The sequence below is a fragment of the Protopterus annectens genome, chromosome 15.part0, assembly GCF_019279795.1.
Source record: "Protopterus annectens isolate FY-2018-M chromosome 15.part0, PAN1.0, whole genome shotgun sequence".
Classification (NCBI taxonomy): Eukaryota; Metazoa; Chordata; order Ceratodontiformes; family Protopteridae; genus Protopterus; species Protopterus annectens.
Window position 1 is genome coordinate 301,817,761 of NC_056749.1, and position 23,348 is coordinate 301,841,108.

The window sequence follows — 23,348 nt, forward strand, 5'->3', positions numbered from 1 at the left end:
ATGACAGATGGCACAGTCTTCATGAGGGTGCACCAGGCCCAAACAATACACAAATAAGGAGCATCTGTCCAAACTGGGTAGTTTATGCTCACACGTCTGGCATCTTCTCAGGCATTTCCAAAACACACACAAACAAGGAAGGAAGGCAAAAAGGACATTAAGAAATTACAGTCTAAAGTTTATATATTTTATAAGGAAAACTCGTACCAAAAATGGTGGAGTTCTGGGGAAATAAAACTAATAAACTCCAATTCTCCAGTAGAACCACAAGGCACCAATAAAGGCAGTCCCAACGCTGTATCTAAAAACAGTCCCAGCAGCAATACAGAAGAAAAATAGTTTATTCCACATACAAAACAACACAAAGAGCAGAAGATTTAGCACTTTCATCTCCCTACAGGAAATCTCCCTACAGGAAACCTCATCACAATCAGTGCATTTAAATTCCTTAAACACTTAAATACATTAGAAAACATTCTGGCTGATGTCACTGTTTAGTAGTATGACACTACCCTCCCCCATAAAAAGTGAAAACAACATCCACAAAACAATTTGTAAACACACAAGTATATTTATACAAAAAAATACATGTGTGTGTGTGTATATATATATATATATATATATATATATATATATATATATATATATATATATATACATATATATACACATACACACGTGTGTTTGCGTGTGTGTACATGCCCATGTACATAAGGAATGTGTAAATAAACTGTTATAAACATTCCACAAACACAAGTACATTAAAAAATGTATATTAAAAATGTGTATGTAAAAGATATTTATGTAAAAATGTATATGTATATGAGAAAATGGGTGAAAAAATGTAAAAAAAAAAAAAAAAAGAAAATGTATGTACACATCCTATCTTTTTGGTTTTAGTAATAATATTTTGTTTTGTTATCTTAGTTTATTAGCCCTTAACGTCTGGGCTGGGGCCACGGAAATATGGTAATTTAAACCTGGGAAGACACAGGCATCCAGGCTTAACTGCCAAAATAGGTTCCTGTATTGTAGTCTGGCTTCTCAGTCTCCTCCCCTATCGTTAGGTTTCACTAACTCTAATACCCAAAATTTGAAATCTACTGTATTACATTTTAAAATGTGCCTATACCGGGCATTCGTTTCTTTCTTCCAGCCAATTTCGTACATATCCTCATATATCTTTTGCCTCAAACTATGTTCTGTTTTGCCTACATAGAATCCCCAACAGGTAGTACAGTAAGCAATGTACACAACCCCTCTTGTTAGACAACTATAATAACCCATAGCTTGGAATCTACAAGGCAGTGTAGGAAGCTGTAGTACCTTCAAGGTTCGCTACAAAGGTGCATTGAGGACACCTACCACATTTGTATGTTCCTTTCTGGTTACTAACCCTGTTTTCTTCATCACTTTTCCTTTTTTCAAAAATATCCTTTAAACTGAAGTTCCTCCTATAACAATATTTTAAAGGCCTGTTGAATAATTCCAATTTATTCAGCATTTTCCCAAACATTTCCCAATACTTGTTAATAATCCTAATGTGAACAAAGGTTACAAGAGTAACCTGACAACTGATGAGAGATGTGTGTTGGGGGAACTTATGCAAAATAAAACAGTGAGAGTAATGAAACCTGACAAGGGGGGGGGGTGTACTGTTCATGCAAAATTGGACCTACATGGCCAAAATTATAGAAATTTTAAATATGGGAACAAGATATTCACCAGTTTTTCGAAACAAACTTAATATTGCATATAGGAAAATAGATATGATACTGGAGGACAACCTAACACAAGGGTTGATAGACAAAAAACTTTTTGAATTTTTAAGAATGCCCAAGCTAGTTATCCCAGGAATTTACAGGATTCCGAAGGTCCACAAAGACTATAGAGACTCACCATTGAGACCGATAGTAACATCACAAGGTTCAAAAACACAACCGCTAGCTATATATGTAGATAGTAAACTAAAAACCTTTCATGGCAATGTACCCCCAGATTCTGATTGATTCATGGCATTTTTTGATAAAAATGAGCCAACTAGAATTTAGTCCAGATTTCTGTTTTATCACTATTGACGTGAAAGATCTGTTCTCGGTTATCCCGCATAACCAGGGATTCAAGTGGTTTAAAGAGATGCTGATGGATTTTAAATTCCTAAAACAGAGTGAATTTAGACTGGTTCTGGAAAATGTGGAACTAGTTCTTAACAATTTTATCTATTTTCAGGGAGAATATTATCATCAGCTAGATGGAGTGGCAATGGATGCCTCGTGCACCCATTTTTGCCAACATTGTTATGCTGCATTGGGAAAAACACTTTGTTTTTCAATCTGACTACAGGGGTTACACATAAGGGGATATTTTCACTTCCCGGATGAAATTTTTATCGTTTGGCAGGGACCCCAGGACATTATTCCAACATTAATAAATTTCTTAAATATAACAGATTTTTTGAACTTTACACATGAAATCGGGACAAAATATATTACTTGAATGTCTGTATTAGGAAGGACCTTATTAATAATACATTTGTTTCCCAGATTTATAGGAAAAAAATGTTTTTCTAATTCCTACTTATATTTTGATAGTAACCATCCATTTATACAGAAAAGAAATATAGCCAAGGGCCAGATGGTATGGGTGGCTTGGATTACATCAGCGGAGAAAGATTTAGAAAAAGGAATTAGATTACGTACAAACTCTGTATTCAGACAGGGGATACCCTGACAATCTTATAAAACCTTTGAAAGAAGAAATACTATCTGGTTAGGGACAATTATGAGAATGCTTTGGTAATTCAGTATGGGCCACATTCTAGGATTATTAAATACCTGGTTAACAAGAATTGGAACACCATTAGGGGAAACCCACAGATCTGAAGTAGGGAGTTCATTTGTCAGCAACCTGTGGGTCTTGGATCCGATATCGGATCCGAGCAGGCAACTTGTTTCAAGCTAATGGATCCGAGCTCTTAGCTCCTCCCCTCACCCACAATCCCCTGCTAACCCTCCATGACCTCAGATCTAGTTTGTCGCGCTTGTGGATAGCTGGATTCCTTTGAGCTCGACTAGTAATTGTCAGTTAACTGTGTTTTTTTCTGTTAACTTTCTTCTTTTTTTTACTAAAATATAAAGTGTGTGAGTGTTAGGTTCCCTGTAGTGTAAAAATATTTTTCTTTTAATTAGTTTTTTCCCTCCCTTCGCTGGTAGTTAGTGAGTGTGTGTGTGTGTTGTGTTTTGGGGCCTGTGTGTTTGTGTAACACTACCTTTTCTTTTAAGTATGGCTGAGGCCCCAAAAGCCATTTTTTCTAAATGTACCGAGTGTGGCCATAAGCTCTCCCCAGCTGATGGCCACACTCGGTGCATTCGGTGCCTTGGGGTTGAACACCTCACCTCAGGCTGTACCATTTGTGCAGCGTTCAACCCCAGGGCACTGAAAGAGCGGAGGTCGAAGCTGCTCTTGGCGGGACTTTTACCCCCGGACTCTGCTCCAGCCTCTGCTGCTCCCGTGGCTCTACCACAGGCTGTGGTTGCTGCCATTCCTGCTCCCCTTCCTTCGCCAGGACTCAAACTCCCGCTAAAGCGCCAGAAGACAGGGAGGCCAGGAGGGAGAAGCACCACAAGCGGCGGGACCGAGGCCTCCGCTTCGGCCCCGCCAGCTAAGCGGGCTTCTCCCTCCACTGCTTCTAGGTGGTCTCCTCCTCAGCTCCGAACCCCTTGTTTCTCCCCAGGGCCCGAGGAGAAGGAGGCCCGATCTCCATCGAGGTCATCGAGGCGGCATTCCAGGCCTGCCTCGGTGACCTCTTCAAGATTGACTTTCAGTATGTCCAATGCAGACTTGGACCGGATGATGCGAAGGTTCATCTAGGCCCAGCTGCAGATGGGAGCACTCTTGCCCTCCCCCCCCCCTTCAGGGGAGAGTTTGACACCTTTTTTCCATCCTATTGCTCCTTCTCCGACCCACTATCCGGGCTCGGAGCCGAGCAGCGTTGGAGCCGGGGGTGGGTCGGCGCCGACAGTACTTGGTACTTCGGATCCAATCCTGCTCTCGAGCCTGTCGGATCCGACCTCTCGGAGCCATGGCCCAAGCTTCGGATCCGAGGGATTCAGTGTGCCTTCGGCTCCGTCCAGGTCGGAGCGCACTGGTCCTTTGGATTCGATGGTCTCGTGCCGGTTCCGATCCCTTCATTGGATCCGAGTGGGAGCAGACTCTCGGAGCCCAGAGAGAGTGGTTCCCCCTCGGCTTTCGATGTAGTGGAGAGGGCTCTGTTGAGAGCATCCGGACCCCCGGCCCTTGTCTCGGCTCCACCCTGCACTCCCTCTCTGCTGGGCCAGGCTTCCAACACCCGGCCAAAGGGACAGCCTGCTTCAATGTCCCAGATGGTTCCATTGGAACGGGATGTTGCTGGCGAGGCCTCCTCGGACAGCCCCCCCCGAGGAAGTGCCCCGCAAGCATAAGTGCAAGAGAAGGCACGTGGACTCCCCTGAGTCCTTAACTGAGGACACGGACTTGGAGGAAGGGGAAGGCTCCCCAAGATCACCCCCTGAGGATGTCTCCTTTGAAGACATCATGGAGATGCTGAGGATCAGAGGTGGGTGGTCTGCCCCCAAGTCTTCCTCCGACGAGTCCGTGTTTCTGGAGGCATTCGAAGCAGGCCCGTCTACCTCTTGGGTGTCCCCTCCGGCCGACCCCTTGGTGGACCTTATTACCACCAGGGCGTGGAAGGATCCAGACACCGTGGAGCCAATACCAAAATGCCCGGACAGAATACTAAGTCCCCCCTCAGACCGGTCGCACTGGAGCAAGGGTCCCCCCACAGATGCCATGTTGACAGCGGCAGCCACGAAGAGGGAACTAGCTCAGGAGAGCCCCTCAGTCCATCCACCGAGCAAGGAGTCCCACTCGATGGACCGCGTAGGGAAGTGAGTTTTTAGTTCAGCGACCTTCTCGGTAAGGTCTCTGAACTATATGGCACATGTCATCAGGATGCAGCAGGATCTTATCAAAGAATACGCTGCCTCCCCCACTGAGTCCATTTCGGCGGAGGACAAACAACTGTACTCCACCCGAATAGCCACTCTGAGATCAATTTCAAATATCTCTATGCGGCTATTGTCCCATGCCACCGAGGGAGCCACTAGGGCTAGCGGAGCAGGCCTAGTCATGAGACGTCAGGCCTGGCTCCGTCATTGTGACTTTGCGGAGCCCTTTAAAGCGTCTTTTGCGAATGCCCCTTTCGATGGTTCTGCCCTGTTTGGCAAAACGGTTCTCGAGACACTTGTCCAGAGCGAGAAGGACGGGAAGACGTTGTCTGCCGTCGGAGTCCGCTTCTCTGCTCCCCAGCGGTCCTTTTCGAAGAACCAAAAGGGTCAGAAGAAGATGTGGTTCCGGAAATCGCAACATTCCCAACCCACTCTGGACAACCAGTCCTTCTGTGGCAGAGGAGGACAGGGAGGATGCCGCCCCAGGGGCAGAGGGGCTCCGAGGAACTTTGGGTCCAGAGAACCTTTCTCTGAATGGCCCACGCAGCAGCCCTGAAGGGTTGGCCGACTGCTCCACTCTGGAGGCAGTCGGGGGGGCGCTTCTCGGAGCACCCAGTGGCATGGGAGTCCATCACGACAGACAACTGGGTGCTTCGAATTATATCCAGAGGGTACAAAATACCATTACTTCATGTCCCCAAATTCAAGAACCTCCCCGATGTACCACCCGATCAGATGGAGGCCGCAGCCGCAGAAATTCAGCAGCTGCTAAGAAAAAGAGCCATCCAGCCCGTCCCCCAAGACCAGCTCGGATTAGGGTTCTACTCCAGGTTCTTTTTTGGTGCCAAAAAAGACGGGGGACTTGAGACCGATTCTAGACCTTTCCCACTTGAACCTGTCGGTAACCAAGGAAAAATTCCGAATGGTCACTCTTCAATCTAGTCTCCCCCTTCTAAGGGAGAACGACTGGATGTGCTCTATAGACCTCAAGGATGTGTACTACCACATTCTAATGGACAGACGATCCAGGAGGTTCCTCCGCTTCCGGCTGGGAGCCAGTCACTACCAGTTCAGGGTCCTTCCTTTTGGCCTCACCACAGCCCCCAGGGTGTTCACCAAGGTATTAGCAGTGATTGCGGCCCACCTGAGACTCCAGGGAATACAGGTCTTTCTGCACCTGGACGACTGGCTCCTGACCGCCCCAACAAGGCATCTTACTTTGCTCAGCCAGAGATTTCTTTCTCCGCCTAGCCCCACAGTTAGGCATCACCATCAATGCCGACAAATCCCTTCTGGCCACGACACAAGCCACAGAATTCATAGGAGCCAGAAAAGACACCAGAGAGCTACGAGCCTAACATCCGAGAGATTTCGGAATTTGCAACTCCATGTGCGGGCTATCCTCCAATCAGAGACCCCACCAGCGGAATTGGTCCTGAGGGCACTGGGCTCCATGGCGGCAGCGATAACGCTCCTTCCATGTGCCCGTCTGAACATGCGGGTACTGCAATGGACCTTTCTAGTGCAATGGTCCTTTCTGTCCTTTCCTCTTCACCACCCCATTGCTATCAGCAAGGCTTGCAGGAGGGCTCTATTATGGTGGCTCCATGCTTCAGACCTCCATACGGGCCATCCCTTCTGCACCTCTCCCCCTCTCGCCACGGTGACCACAGATACCTCCTGCCTCGGGTGGGGGGGCATTATTCAGGCAGGACGGTCCAAGGCACGTGGAACGATACAGAGACCTCCCTGCATATCAACGTTCTGGTGATGAGAGCGGTGCTGTATGCTTTGCAAGCACTTCAGAATCTCCTCCCCATAGGAACGATTGCAATTCAGTTGGACAACATGTCGGTTGTCTGGTACATCAACAAACAGGGGGGAACCAGATCTTACCCTCTATGCCGCGAAGCCATGAGAGTGTGGGAATGGGCGATCTCCACCAACCGCTTTCTGATTGCAATGCACATTCCGGGGCGGACCAACATCCTAGCGGACAAACTCAGTCGCACCCTTCTTACCCCGTACGAGTGGTCTCTCAACCCACTAGTAGCGAAGCAGATATTCGCAATATGGGGGCAACCCTGCTGTGATCTTTTTGCCTCTCCCTCAAACACGAAATGCGGCAATTTCTTCGCTCTGATTCCCCCTCCAGGGAAAACTCCAAAAGACGCTCTGGTGCATGCTTGGCCACCCGGTCTACTTTATGCCTATCCTCCTCTACCCCTGATACTGCAACTCTTACAGAAAGCCTCGCGGTTGGGGAGCAGGATGATCCTCATTGCCCCATTCTGGCCTCGGCAAATTTGGTTCCCTTACCTGTGGTCTCACCTAGTGAATCCTCCTTGGATTCTGGATCCCAGTCCGGATCTAATCTCCCATCCGTCGGACTTACCGACCCCAAATCTGGACAATCTGAAACTGACAGCTTGGTTGCTCCAGTTCCACTCCTAGTTAGGACTCCGGTATCTCTTCACCAGTCAAAGCCATCCTTGTGGCAGCGCATAAGCCCTCCACCAGGAAAGTGTACCGCAGTAAATGGAAACGTTTCTCCATCTGGGCGGAGCATCATAATCTAGATCCCTTTACGGCTCCTCTTCCTTCCATATTAGACTTCCTAACCGAACTTTTTCAGGAAGGCGCTAGTTGCTCAACTGTCAAAGTGCAATTGGCGGCCATCTCACATTACCATGTGGGACATGATACAGGGCCTTTGATGCTCCACCTTTTGAACCCGCTGCTTCAGTAGATCTCAAATTCTTGCCCTGGAAAACAGCAATCCTTGTAGCCATCACTTCTGCAAAAAGAGTTTCGGAGCTTCAAGCTCATTCTGTGAAGCCTCCTTATTTGATCTTTCACCTGGACAGAGTGTACCTCAGGATCAATCCCTCTTTTCTTCCCAAAATAGCATCAGAAACCAATATAAATCAATCCATAAATTTACCGGTTTTCTTCCCTAAATATCAGAATAAAGGAGAGTACAAGCTGCACTCATTAGATGTTCATAGGCAGCTACGCTTTTATACTCATAGAACAGCGGGTCATAGACAATCCGACCAGCTGTTCGTTTCCTTTGCCAAATTTAATTTGGGGAAAGCAATATCAAAAGTATCTCTATCACGCTGGATTTCTCAATGTATTCTATTAGCGTACCAAGCCTCTGGGAGACCCGCACCTGAAGGAGTTTGCGCACATTCCACTCGTTCCATCTCTACTTCTGCGGCCTTCAAGTCTAGAGTCCCATTGGATATTTGTTCGGCAGCCACTTGGGCCTCATCTCATACCTTTATTAACCACTACAAACTGGACGTGATTTCTAGAGGGAGAGCATCCTTTGGCTCTGCGGTGCTTCGCAATATCCTTCCATGATGGCCACCCAAGGTTCAGGTAGCTGGGGGCTCTGTCCCACAGGTTGCTGACAAATGAACTCCCTACTTCAGATTAAGAAGTTATGTACTCACCATAACGTTCCATTTGAGTAGGTAGCTTCATTTGTCTGCAACCATCCCCCCCTCCTTCGGATCTGTATTAGTTGGATACCCGTTTTGGGTATATATTGAGGGGCAAACTCGATCTGAGGTCATGGAGGGTTAGCAGGGGATTATGGGTGAGGGAAGGAGCTAGGAGCTCGGATCCATTAGCTTGAAACAAGTTGCCAGCTCAGATCAGATATCGGATCCAAGACCCACAGGTTGCAGACAAATGAAGCTACCTACTCATATGGAACGTTATGGTGAGTACATAACTTCTTATTACTTGTTTTTGTGGGCAGTAGACCATCTTTTGTGTTCAAGACAGGTCACAACCTGAAAGAAAGGTTTGGAGTAGGTGATAGGTACAGGAAAGGTGTTTTCAACAGAACAGCTACACGCAGATGTGGATCATGCTCACAATATTCAAACATTTTGGAGACCAAGGCTGTAACACTACAGAATGGAATGAATTCAGTGGTGCACTTTATTAGGGGTAATTGTCAAACTAAGAATGTGGTTTATATGGTCTTATGTGACAGCTGTCTGGCATTTTATGTTGGAAAAACTGAAAGGTGTTTTAGGAAAAGAAATTATGAATACCTCTATAACATAAGAGTCCACAATGACAAAAATGCCCGTTTTAATTATCCCCTGAATTGTCTTCAGTTTAAAAGTTTTAGATTTGCTATTTTGGAACAAGTACAGGCAGACCCAAGGGGGAAGGGACTTAAAGAATAAGCTGGAGGAAAGGGAAGCCGTTTAGCAGAACAAGCTGAATGCACAAAGCCCCCCAGGTATCAATGATAACATTTCCCTTCAACCTTTTTTAATAAAAAAGTTTTCACAAGTGGTGTGGGCAACTTACACTATTGTAATTTTTAATAATATTTTTTAGCCTTTTACAAAGGCGGTTAGTTTTTACTATTCTATTTATTATTACATTGGCATTCAAGGTTTATAGGCATTTGTACAGGCGAACGGTTTCTTGTTCAAAGATTTATGTGCATACTGTCTCTTTAAAGGAATTAATTAGTTGTAATAAGGAGGATTTGGACATTACTATTTAAGCAAAGTAAGTTTCATATACAAATGCATTCTGATGAAGTCCTAAGTGTGTCAGGACGAAAGAACTAAATATTTTTTTATGGTTTACTTAATAAAAGTTTTGTTTTAATTTTTTTGTCTCGAGTCGTTTCCTGGCCAGTATGATATTTTTTTGTTTTATTTTTGAGTGTTTTTTATCATAAGCACTTGGTTGTTAATAACTTTTAATATTCCTATCTCGTCTACAAGTAACAATCGGACATCGTCCCAGCTTAGTCATGTTTGCACCACCCAATTCCAAAATTCTCCAATTAGCTATTAGTACTTCTCTTACAAACTTACCCTGTTGGTTATATGTTAAAATACACCCCTTACTAAAATTAGTGTCTCTAGCCATGCATGATGTAGTGATCTCATTACTGGACCCCAAAAGGGGTTCATAAAATAAATCACTCCTTTTTTGATCCACTTCCTGGAAAAATTTCTTCTAAAAATGCAAGGAGGTAACCTGTATTCAAGAACATGTCTTTTAAAACTAACCATTATTTCAGGAAGCACTTATCTTCTGACACCATCTGTGCTAACCGCACCAACTGCCCTTTGCCTAGAGCCTTTTTCTGGTGAAACAGGTGCCAGCACTCAAAATGTAACAGAGAATTGGAATAGGTAGGTTTCCTATACAGGGTGGATGAAAAACAACGATTAATAAAAATCAATTTTCAATTGGGCATCTAAATAGTTTATTATCTCAAATAATCTAGTCATAGGAAAGACTAGAAATTTAGTAGTATTACTAATATATGTGAAAAATTCCACTAACCTGGCTTCTGAGTCGTGCCAAATAATATCATCAACCAAATAGCATCCATAAAGACTCCAACAGCCCAAGAAGGGGCTACTGAATACATAACGATGTTCCCAAAATGCCAGGATAAGGTTTGCAAAAATGGGGGCACATGCAGCCCCCACTGCTATACCTTGCACCTGCTTGTATATGGATATTTTGGCTTACAGCAAACTCAAGTTATACTTTAGGCATAAAAGAAGTAGCAGCTTTCAAAGAAATACTGTCTCTGTGGAAAATGAGTTAGAGTTTACATGCCAATAGAACTTACAACTCAGTACTCTTCTACCAGAGGTCAGAGCAATCAGTAAAACAAGTTTTCCATGTTAAGAACCTCAAGTCAGCCAGATTAGCTGGTTCAAATGGAGCAAGTGTCAGTTTCCCTAAAAGAATATTAAGATAGGAGAGGCCACCAGTTTTCTTGGAGTCCTCTTATGCAAAACTCCTTTCAAAAACATTTAGACAGGAGAATGCATTGAAAAAGGAAGATCCATGGGCAGACATGCTGAAGTGGCTGATAGATGACCCCTGATGGAGGAATAAGAAAGGTCACAGGACAGTAACTCATACAAATACTGTAAAACCAGAGAAGCACTAGCCCTGAACGGGTGCTGGTTATGTCGATACCAAAGAGAAAATCTTTTCCATTGTCTAATATATGATTTCCTTGTAGCAGGATTTCTTGCCTCCATTACTACCTGCTGCACATCCACAGTAAAAAGGTGCCTAAAGTGAATTAAGACCCTATCATCCAGTCAACATTGCTTGGGGTTGGGGTGCATCCAACACCCCTGATCTTGTGCAAACAAATCCATTCTGTGAGAAAGCTTGGAAAAATTGCCCTGGCCATTTGCAAGAGAAGGGAGAACCACTGTTGCCTGGGCAAGAAGGGAGTCACAACAATGACCTTGGGGGACTCCTCCTGAATCTTCAGAAGTACCATGGATATCAGTGGAAAGGGTGGAAAAGCAATGATCCAAGACCTAAGGTGGAGCCAGAAGATGAGACCAAAGGAAGGGAAACCATACCTGGCGAGGCCAAAATGGGGGCAATGAGGATCACTTTGTTCCCCAGTCAACAAACTTTCTGTAGAAACCACGGAATAAGAGGTACTGGAGGGTAGACATACAGAAAACTGGAAGGCCAAGCATGGACTAGAGCATCTCTGGGGGACTCCCCTGGCTGGGGGTTCAGAGCGAAGAACTCACTGCACTTCATGTTGGAAGGAAATGCGAAGAGATCACAGCAAGGCTGACCCCACTCCCAAAAGATCTGCTCTGCTACTGAAGGATTCAGAGACCACTCGTAAGGCATCAGCATAGTCTGACTTAACCTGTCTGCCAGGATATTGGACTGTCCCGGAATGTGCATTGCTATCAGAAAGTGACCGGTGGAGATCGCACATTCCCAGACTCTCATGGCCTCACGACAAAGGGGGTAAGATCTGGTCCCTCCCTGTTTGTTGACATACCAGACCACCGACATGTTGTCTGATTGAATTGCAATGGTTCCCAGAGGAAGAAAGGCATGAAGGGCCTGCAATGCCAAAAGGACTGCCCTCATCTCCAGAAGTTTAGATGCAAACTGGTCTCGACAGGGGATCACAGGCCTTGGACTGTCCTGCCCAAACAATGCCCCCCCACCCACCCAAGTTGGGGGCATCCGTGATCACGGTGGCTTGGACAGGGGTTGGAACAAAAGGTCGTCCCTCCAGCATTTCCAGACAGTGCATCCACCAAAGAAGTGACAACCTGCAGACTCGACTGAGGTGTATTGGATACCATAATGGAAGATCCAATAGGGACCATTGCACCACTAGAGTCCACTGTAGTACTCACATGTGCAACTGGGTGCACGGAAGAAGCATTATGGTCGCTGCCATAGACACTAGGGCCCTCAGAACAGATTCTGCTGAGGGAAGATGAGAACGGTAGATCAAGGAAACATGCATACTCAGGTTTCGAACTACATTCGTGGTCAGGAAGATTTTGCACTGCAGTATGTCTATCCATGCTCCAATGTAGTGTATCACCTGAACAGGATCCAGAAGAGATTTGGATGTGTTGATTGTAATCCCCAAGTGAAATGCAAGCTCTAGGAAATAATTGCTGGTTTGACTAAGTAGACGCCTGGTGGGAGCAGTGAGGAGCCAATCATCCAGATGCGGGTAGACCTGAATCTCCTGAAGCCTCAGGTGAGCCTCTTATACTGCCATAACTTTGGTTAACACCCTACGGGCTGTGGTGAGCCCAAAGGGTAGGGCTCGAAATTGGTAATGATTGACTCCTAGCTGGAAGCGGAGGAACCTCCCGGAGCTTCTATGCATCTTTATGTGATAGTAGGCAACCTGGATGTCTAACGAGCACATCCAGTCACTCTCTTGCAGGTACGGCATGATGGACTGTAAGGTGACCATCCAGAATTTTTCTTTGACAACTGACAGGTTCAGGTTACATAGGTCCAGAATGGGCCTTAAATCCCCCATTTTTTTTGGCACCAAAAAGAACCTGGAGTAGATCCCAATCCGGACTAATCTCAGGGGGGGGGGGGGGGGGTTCGATGGCTCGTCTCTCTAGCAGCCTGGAAACTTCCAGTGCTGCTGCCTCCCTTTACGTGGGTAGAATGTCCAGGAGGTGTTTGACAGGTTTGGAAGGAACCACAAAAGGGACTGAATATCCCCTGGATATAATCTGAAGCACCCAGCGGTCTGATGTTACGGACTCCCATGCCGCTAGGTGCAACGACAATCGACCCCCAACTGTCTCCAGAGTAGAGTAGTCGGGCAACCCCAATGGGTTGCTGCCCGAGCCTGTCCGACAATGGTTCTCGAGACTCAAAATTCCTCAGACCCCCTCTGCCTTTGGGAGGGCATCTATCCTGTCCCCCTCTGCCTCTGGGGGAAGAAGAGCCCTGAGTGTCCAGGGAATACTGAGACTTCCGGAACCACATCTTCTTTTGCCCTTGCTGATTCTGAGAAAAGGATCTTTGAGGGTTTGAGAAGTGGATCCCGACAGCAGACAGTGTCTTCCCATCTTTTTCACTCTGGACGAAGGTCTCTGACAGTCTTACCAAAAAGGGTACAGCCGTCGTAAGGGGCATTGCAAAAGACCCAGCTGACCTAGCTGCTCCTTCAGTAGCATGTGAAAGGAGTCGCATGGACGTGTTGGAAACTGCTTTTAAAGTGGCCATCCTCCCCGAGAACGTGTCTCTGTCCTCCTGCGACATGGACTTAGGGGGAGACTCAGCCAGTTCCTTGACCAGATTGCGCTGTAGTCTAGTAACATGGGCCAAGTAGTTCAGCACCCTGATGGAAAAAGTCGTTGACGCATAAACCCGCTTCCCTAAGCGGTTCATCATCCTTGACTCTCGGTCAGGGGGATGAACAGAGGAACTCTCCTGGGCTAGTTCCTTTTTAGTGGCTGCTGCTACCACCATAGCATCTACAGGGTCTATCTGAGGGAGGACTAAAGATTTTGTCTGGACATTTCAGGATTGGTTCCATGGTGTCCAGCTCCTTCCAGGCCCGCAGGGTGACCAGGTCCACCAGGGGATCTACAGGAGGGGGCACCCAGGAAGTAGATGGGCCTGTGCCAAAAGCCTCCAGGAACACCGATTCATTAGATGAAGGTTTGGGGGCAGACCAACATCCCCGCTGGCATAGGATTTCCATGATGTCTCCAAAGGAGACATCCTTGGGAGGTGATCTGGGGGAACCTTCCCCATTATCCAAATCCGTGTCCTCGGTGAGGGACTCGGGGGAGTCCAAGTGCCTCCTCTTACATGTATGCTTGGGAGGCACGTCTCCAGTGGGGCTCTCCGGGGGGGGGGAATCGAAAGCCACTTGTTCCTCAGGGAGAATCACCTGGGGCTCAAGCACGTGCTGTCCCGCTGGCAAAATTATGGGATTCGTAGACAAAGCTGAGGGAGTCGGGGTGGAGTCCGAGGAAATAGTCAAGGGTCTCGATCCAGTGGAGAGAACCCTTTCTACCATGTCAAACGCCGAGGGAGAATGAGCCTCCTGGGCCAAAAATAAGGAAATCGCTCTCCCCATCAGACACAAAAATCAGAGCCGGGCCCGAAGTGGACAGAGCTCCGAGGGAGGAAACTGGCCCTACAACGTTGGAGCCGATGGAAAAAGTTCCACTCTCTCGGATCCGACACCCAGGGTCCAGCTCAGAGAGCCACTCAGATCCGAACTGGTCAGATCCGACATGCTCCAGGCAGCTGCCGGTGTCGACGAGACAGATACTGTCGGCACTGATCCCCTGACTAAGGCCATCCTCGGATCCAAATACTCCAAACCCAGTGGACGGATCGGAGAAGGAGAAATTGGCGTGAAGAAAGGAAGTGAGCACCCCCTCCAGAGGGAGAAGGGCTGGCAAGAATCCCATCTGGATTTGAGTATGAATCAACCTCATTTTATCCATGTCGACTTCAGAAAGGCTTCGGGTGGACCTTGACGAGGCCACGGACTCCGACCTGACAGGCTGAGGAACCGAGGCCCTAGATGGTGGCCATGGCTCCTCCGGCTCTGGGGAAAATCTCGGAGATCGAAGCTGAGGGGAGTAACAAATCCTATACTGACTCTTGGCGGGAGTAGAAGCAGAAAGGTCCGGGGACCCATTACGTTTTTCTAACCTGTGCTCTCTCTCTCCTTCTCTCTGCCTTTTCTGCGTTCCACTTCCACAGGCTTAGAAATGGGAGGTTGAGTCCCAGCCTAGGAGGGAGGAGGAGAAGAAAGGACAAGAGAGGAAGGAGAGGCAGCCACAGTAGCCGCTGTGACCGAAGCAGAAGCAGCCGCCTCATTAGTGGGTAGAAGGCCTTTCAAAAGGCCAACTTAGCACGTCTATCCTTGATAGCACACAGGTTAAAACCCGCACAAATGGCACAGTCTGTACTTAAATGTGCTACACCCAAGCACATAACGCAAAGAGATTGGCCATCGGCTGGTGACAATTTGTGGCCACACTCAATACACCTCTTAAAGGCCGGCTTGGGGTCAGCCATGTCTCTTAAAAACAGCACACACAAACAAAAGAAGGAAAATGAACTAACAAACTATTTCCTACTCAGGCCCACTCACCACACACTCAAAAGCACACAGTACGCTGAGGGGGGAGGGGAAGCAACACACTAACACTGAAGAACTACAGAAAAACCCTAAAACATGACGCACCAGCGAGGGGAAGAGGGCAGGGAACCTACACTAACAACTAACACTCAACCAACTATAAAAAACTGCTAACTTATCAATAACCCAACTCACAAACTCGGAGCTCAGAATCACGATGCTTCTGGCAAGCCGCGGCAAACAAGATCTGGGGGTTGGAAGGTACTGGAGGTGTATTATGGGTAAGGGGAGGAGCTTGGAGCAGATGCTAGTGAACTTGCCGGCTCGGATCAGATACGGATCCAGTATCCACAGGTTGAAGATCAAATGAAGTAAACTACTTCAGATCTAAATGTTTAGCAGCAGTATTTATTTATTTAACATTTTGTTTACCAGGAAAGTCTGACTGAGACAGAGCCCATTTTCAGTGGAGGCCCAGGGAGAAACGCTCCAAACACGTCTTTAGAATGTGGGAGGAAACTGGAGCACCTGGAAGAAACCCACATGAATGCAGGGAGGACATGCAGACTCCAAACAGAAGGCACCCCAGCCGATAATCAAAACAGAGAACCTCTTGCTGTGGGAGATGACCACACTAACCACTCCACCACTGTGCTTTCATCAGTAGGATTAACTGAAGCTATAGTTGCTGGATCAGGTTTGGGAAGAGGATATAAACACTTAAAAACTGTGGAACTTTATAAATTCTACCAACCTTTTTAAGTGTAGCTGGATGAATATCAGGAAAATTGCAGGCAGTGACAGACACATCCTCCAAAACTGACAGAAATAGAAGTATGGCTAAAGGTTCTGGAAATTCCTTTTATAAACGGATCCTAGTATTTTCTGAAATGAAGGACTGACAAACCTCAATGCTCTCCCATTGAAAACACTGGCACACTCCAGAAATAGTTTCACAGAAAGAGAAATCCCCACAAGAAGAATCAGAAACTTAGCTTTCCTGTGAGTCTGAATCAGAACACAGAGGAGAAAACTACGTGTCTATCCCCTAAATCTTCCTGTCCAGATTCAGAATCTTGACTCTCTTCAGGAAAAGAGGCATCCCTTTTCATGTACCATAAACCACCTTATAAGAGGGATTAATAGCCTGAATTAAACCCTGACCAGCACCCAGTAAACTACTCCTGTTTAAGGAAATTTGAGGAGCAGCAGATACATGTTTAGTTTTTGGTTCCTTGACAGGAAAAATGGGGCAAACAGTGTTATTAATGACAACAGCTTCCTCAGGGACATGCACAACATTATGACCAAACAGGGAAGACTTTGCTGTTCCCTCTCCTGGGAATGACAAGAGTGCCTCTCCCTTGCCCCCTGAGGGGACCTCAACAGCCACAGAGAATGTGGCCAACTCCTGGCTATAGTGGCTGTAGGTGCTATACCAGTGGGATTTGGGGTAAAAAATGAGTTTTCTGAAGAACCAGTTTTGGCCACAAGAGTCATCCACCTGCACCTGAGGCAAACTGCTAGCCTGCTGTGGTGGCAAAGGCTGTTTGCTCAACTATTTCTTTTTGTGGCTGGAATGACAGACTGTGGGATTGGTAGCTTGTTCCATGGTTAAGCCAAAAATTGTGTTTCTTTCCAGAGGAATACAAGCAGCATATGCCAGCAAAAATCTAAAGTCATATAAAAATACAGTAAAAAGCATTTTAAAACACTTCACCACCCCCCAAAGTAAAATGAACACAATTCCTCCATATGAAAATAATGGTTTTCAACTACTTTAAAGAATTTTCAAAATGACAAAAAAAAGTTTGCTCCAGTTTAAAAGTACAGTTAAAGTCTCAAGGCATTCTCTTAAAACACACACTCCTGCCTTAAAAATAACTTTCCTAAGCAGTGAAGTACAGTAAAACAATAAGTTTTTAATAAGGAAGTTGTTTTTCCCCTAAAGTGAAGTTACCTGACCAGCAAAGGAACAGCACAAGCCAACTGTAGATCCCCAAATGCCCACAGAGGAGCACTCTCTCAAAGGACAGGAAAACTCTGAAGGCAGTGGTGCCCAAACTTGTTTTTTTAGTCAGCTCAGCTCAAGCTGAGTACCTCTTCGCACATGGCAAGTGCCCTGAAACTCTGGAAGCTGGCTGGTTATTATATTCTTGGCAGGATAAAACACATATAGCTAGGGCTACTGCAGCAGTGATCAATATGATGAACATCAGTCAGACCCGCGGACCCTGGCAATGAAAGATGTGCTGAGGGAGGAATATATAAAGTTGGAGGCAAGAGCATAAGAACCTCTGGCCTCAGAGTCAATGCAGTGAGGATGATTCCTAGGTCCATCTGGACCTGTAAGAAGGTATGCATCAGCTGTTCCAAATCTGACCCCTTAAAACTGTAAACCGATCTGGCAGAATTAGAAGAAGCAGTGGATATCAGCTTTGAAGGATGAAGTACAGACAGATCTGGACCTCTGACCTGAAAGGAGAAGACTTGGATCCAGGTAAGAGACAGCTCAGGTGAGTATTTGTAGGAGTAATGGGTAAAAAGGGGGAGTGACCATGTCATATACTTCTCTGCTCTCCAAATAAAAAATGGGGATCACTAGTTAACCAAGTTTGCTGATGACTGTAAACTAGAAGTCATCCTCAAATTCCCTTCTGACACACAAAAGACAGAACTTGGACTTACACATGTTAATAGCACATGCAAAAAAAAGGGCTAAAACTAAATGCTAAAAAGTGAAACACTGTCACAGTTGGTAAACAATCTCTTGACCTAGAGCTTACAGTATAGAAAGCAATCCACTACAAAATGAAAACGTTGAGAGACAGATCTTGCAAGATTAGTAGATAATTCTCTCTCTGTCTCTCCTTTGATCATTATGTTGCAACAGTGGTTAGGAAAATCCTTCTATCTGATGCAGCTGATTGCAAAGGGTTATCTCCTCTAGAACTAAAGAAGTGTCTACTCTTCTACATTTCAGACCGGTCAGGCCTATCATATAATTCAATGTCCTTTTGAGATATATCTTACTAAACATATTAGGCAGCTGGGCAGACACCAGAGGTTCCTAACAAACAGAATCATAGGCCTAAAAGACCTGAGCTACCAAGAAAAGCTGGAAGCTCTGTCCCTGTATTTAGTGTCACACAAATTCCTTAGGGGCGATCTATGCCTTATTTCAAAGGTCATTAGGGATGTGGCAGTCCAAGACCTATTATATCTCTACAAATTTGCACCTGCTTCAGCAAATAAGCAAACAGCAGTGGAGAGATAAATTAATCGTACAATGACTACTCCTCCCATTGGAACAAACTTGCACTCCAGACCAACCAATGTGAAACACTATCCTCTTTTAAAAAGGATTTGGACAACTGGATGGGTATTCACAAATTAATCCCTGGTATTGCTAACCTATTTCTCCTTGAAAACGATCCAAGGCTGTGTACTAGCAAGGAATGAATGGCCACATGGCCTATTTGCCTTGTATTCTCTATGACGCCATTATTCTATATTTAATCATTTAATCTAGGATTTTACTACTCTACAGCTAACCAAGGAATTTGAAAATAACACGTTTTTATTGTGGCTATCTCAATTAACCAAGTGAACACAGCTGCTGCCAGCTCTGTAGTATTTTAGAAAACTGTCTTGAGACTACACTCCATAATACCCAGGACAGACCAGTAACCTCCATGTTGAGAGGATACAGCAAGGGTAGCTCCAATTTCAGAGGCCTGGATTGGGGGGGGGGGGGGTGCTTCTGATCTGTTGTTTTGACTTCCAGATGGATGAAGGAGATGTTGCACCAGCAGCAAACATTGAAAGCTCATGGTCTTTCCAAGTAGTGCTAATATTACCACAGAACACATTCCACTGGGCTGATACTGCACGACAGATGTAGTTGGGTTAGGGGTTGGGCAAGTAAATCACTTACCTTAATCTATGTGGATAGTAGCTTCACTGTCATTCAGCTCGTGTCTCAGCATGATCGAGTATGAAGGAAGAATGAATGGGCCTAAGATCGTTAGCAGGCATGGGAAAATGGGGAGAAGGATAACTAGGCATCGCTAAGTAGGGATCAAATTTTATATTTGCCACTTCAAGCCACTATAAAATATTTACTTACTTTATTAACGGATTTCTATATGGAAACTCCAAAAGATAAAACTAAGCAATACACAAGACACGGACAACACAGTGAGTAGTCATTCAGGAAATGGTCATTGCAAGTTTGACATGATGGCATAAACATTTCCTTCATGCCACATTTAATTTCATTTCATTTCTCTATATGCTGGTGAAGAGAACTGCAACAATGTGCTGAACAGTCTTCTCTCAACTTGACATTAAAAATGCTTCTGCCAGGAACTGTCCTTTAAGATGCGACAGAAAATACTTTTACAATGCTAAAACTGCTACATATGCATCTGAAATGGTACTTACATAAGCTTTCAGAGTTCTCAGTAGGCTCAACTTCTGTGCAGTCATCTGGGAAGCTACAATCCCAGCTGTCAATCACAAGTTGCTCACTATCACCTAACATGAAGAAAATAATCCACATTTTTAACTAATCTTACATTAGCTTATTTAATTTTTATTTAATTTTTTTTTTGTAAATGAGGCAGTTCATTGATCCATGCAAATAAATTCCAGTTCCTATTCAGGTGTGCAAAGCAAAAAAAAACAAATTGACAGAATAACCATTCAACAAGGCATAATTGCTATACACTTGATAGCTTGACTAGCTAATACAAATGAAAGCCTAAGTACCTTCTTCAGTTAGTACAGTTTAGGTTTTGTTAAACCAATACAAACAAATGTGGCAAGTAAAAGCACCAGTCAAAGGTAAACAGCGAAAAATAGAATGCAATGAGTGCAAGTGATTATAATAAAGCTGCATAAAGTTAACATAGAGAGGATGGAGAAAGGGAACAGAACTTGGATAGAGTTGACGTTTGAGAGAGGTGGTAGTGGATTACACAATTTCAAAATGGATGAAACATTTACAGTTGGCTCTCTTAAAAAGAACTTTTTGAGATCACAGTGGAATCTATTACAGTTTTTAAGTTTCCAAGAGAAGGTGGAAAAGAAGCCCAATTTTTGGGTCTAGGGTGAAGGGGATGTGGACAACAGAATACTTAGAATACTGTTTGCTTCAAGCTTAGAAGAGAAGGCAATACTGGATTGGGGCTGCAGATTTCAAGATAACAATGAAAGAGGAGGATTCCAAAACAGCTGCAAACTGAGTAACAGCTTAATTTCGACTATCTCAGTGTGAAAATAGAAATTCAGAAAAGGGAGCCAGTAAATTGGTCTGTTTTGGTAACGTTCAGTTATTGGCTAGTAAGTACACTGCCTGGATAAAAACAAAGAAGACATTCAGAGAACCTGAAAGAAAACAAATCACAAAAGGTGAGGAGAAAACGCTGTCTGGGATCATGTGTCTACAGCAGTGAGGAAATCATTCTGTGCTGTGCAACTTATAAACAAGGGTATGGCATCTAGGTCCAAGGAGGTCATTGTTTCACAGCATTCATTAGAACTATTTTCCATTTAAAATGCTTCAGTGGAGCTTAAGAAAATTCTGGGAGAAATAATCAACTTTCATCAGGGAATATTACTTATAGGTGGGGACTAGTGTTTGATTTGCAAAAGTCAGGATGTATTGGGGGGGCTTAGAAGGGAAAATACAACAAAAAATGGTAGATTTTTGAAGAAAAAAATCCTAAGAAACCCTAAGATTTGACCAAGTGATCAGGAATCTGGGTACATATGTAGATAACAATTTTACCTTCGACCACTTTGTGGCCACAGTGGTAAGGAAATCATTTTATGTTGCGCAACTTATGTAAGGGCATGGCATCTAGATCCAAACAGGTTATTACCCCACTGTACTCTTCCCTTATTAGACCAATCAGAATACAGTTCTCCATTTGGTATGTACCTGACCAGGCATATGTAGCAACTAGAGCAACCCAGAGGTTCCTTACTAAAAGGTGCAACAAACCTGCCTTACTTAGAGCCATAAAGCTCTTTTCTTCCACTCAGTCTCCTGTAGATTGCCGACAGGTAATCTATGCCTGGCTTACAAGGCATCCACAAACATCACACTTATGAATCTGCTACATATTTGTAAGTCAAAGAGTACAGAAATACATAGGTTCATAGGTGTACACTAGGTTAATGGTCCTGGAGCCTTTACAAGCCTAGCCTATAGGATTACCCTGGCATCGTGACACCCAACCTTAGTTCCTAGTGCCTCTGTCGAGTAGAGCCACTAGAGTGATCCCCGGGTTGAATTTTCTATTTCCCATCCACTCATCAAGATTACTCTTGAAGAGGGCCAGTGAGGTGCTCTGCTTGACATGTATGGCAAGTCTATTCCATATCATGGGCAGTCTCTGGGTTTTGAACCTGTCCCTCCAGCAAGTTCTGTTGATTGTTGTAATGAGGTTGACGTCTCTGGAGTGTGTGGTGTGGAGGGGTTGGGATTTCTTTAGCTGTAGCATTTCTAACAGAGCTGGGTCAGACATGGCCTTGTAAGTCAAGCAAAGATTGCCTATAAGTAGGTGATATGAGACACAGAATAGTTGGGAGTTTTTTTGAGTCTGTCCATACAGTACAAATGTTTAAGGCCTAGGATCCTCTTTGTGAGGTACTTCTGTGGCCTCTCCAGTTGTTGCAGGTGTCTAATGAGGCACATGCAAAATGGGGCATTGTCCTCGATGACTGGCCTAATGAGGGAAGAGTAGAGGGGAAACAATGACCTCTTTCTTCCTGGATGCAAAACCCTTAGTAAAGAAATGTGCCACATAGGACTTTCTGACTACAGTGGCAACATGGTGGTCAAAAGTGAGGTTGCTGTCAACCTGTGTTCACAGATCGCTTATAATGCCTTCTGCGTTCAGTGGACTACCATCAATGTGGTAATTCAAGAGAACCAGGATTTTCCCAAGGGGATGACGACACATTTTTTGGCATTGAGCTTAAGGCCATGGTTCTAACACCAGTCGTTGGTGTCATTGAGGTCTTTCTGTAGGCCGTCAACATCACTTGGTAGTTAATAATAGCTTCCAACTTGCAATTGTATGCAAACTTTGTCAGCCAGAGTCCCTTCGTGTTGGCCTGGACTTCAGAGAAGTGGATACCAAACAGGAGAGGACCCAGGAACGAATCCTGTGGGACTCCAGTCATGACTGGTCAGCAGTCTGACTTGGAGTCAACTACGTTCACACTGTGGGTTCTATCTGTGAGCCAGTTTGCAACCCACCTAGTGATATAAGGGTTGATGCCTAGCTTAGCGAGTTTTTCTATGATTCCTCAGTGGGGAATGATACCAAAGGCCTTGGCCAGATAAAGGTATGCTGTATGAAACACCTTGCCTTCATCCACAGCTCTGGTGACTGACTCGAAGTCAATCACGTTGAGCAGGCATGATCTACCCTTCACAAAACCAAACTGTGTAGGATCCAAAGTTTGGAGACTCACTGTATCACTGTTTATTAGGTCCATGATGATGTGTTCCATAGCTTTGCATATCAGACTCATCAGGGTAATTGGGCGATAATTCCCGGAGTCTGTAGTTGCTCCTCCTTTGTGGAGAGGGATGACTGTAGCAGTGTGCCATTCGGTAGGGACAAAGTCTGAGGTGAGGCTGTGATGGGCACACGGGTGAGTTGCCAGTTCACTCTGTAGTTCATGTAGAACACAGCCAGGGATATTGTCAGGTCCCATAGAAGCTGTATTCTTGGCCTTGAACAGTGCTGTTTTAACCTGTGCAGCAGTAATACTGGGTGCCTGGCAATCTACCAGTACGGTGATTTGTTCTTTGGGGGGTGAGGAGTAAAGCAGTAGCCCAGAGCAAATCTGGGTATTGCCGTGGAGATTCTTTACATAACTATAGAAAGCCTTCTGGTTGTCTTTACTGT

The 23,348-nt window shown here is 45.1% G+C and overlaps 1 protein-coding gene across 1 annotated transcript in view; it reads right to left on the reverse strand.

Annotated features, from left to right (window-relative positions):
• The window catches only part of LOC122789818, a 169,358-nt gene that overhangs the window by 51,091 nt on the left and 94,919 nt on the right, over positions 1–23,348 (reverse strand). Inside the window, exon 3 of the mRNA XM_044057258.1 lies at positions 19,864–19,956. Within this exon, the coding sequence (XP_043913193.1) occupies positions 19,864–19,956 (93 nt within the window). The remainder of the gene's footprint in view (positions 1–19,863; positions 19,957–23,348) is intronic.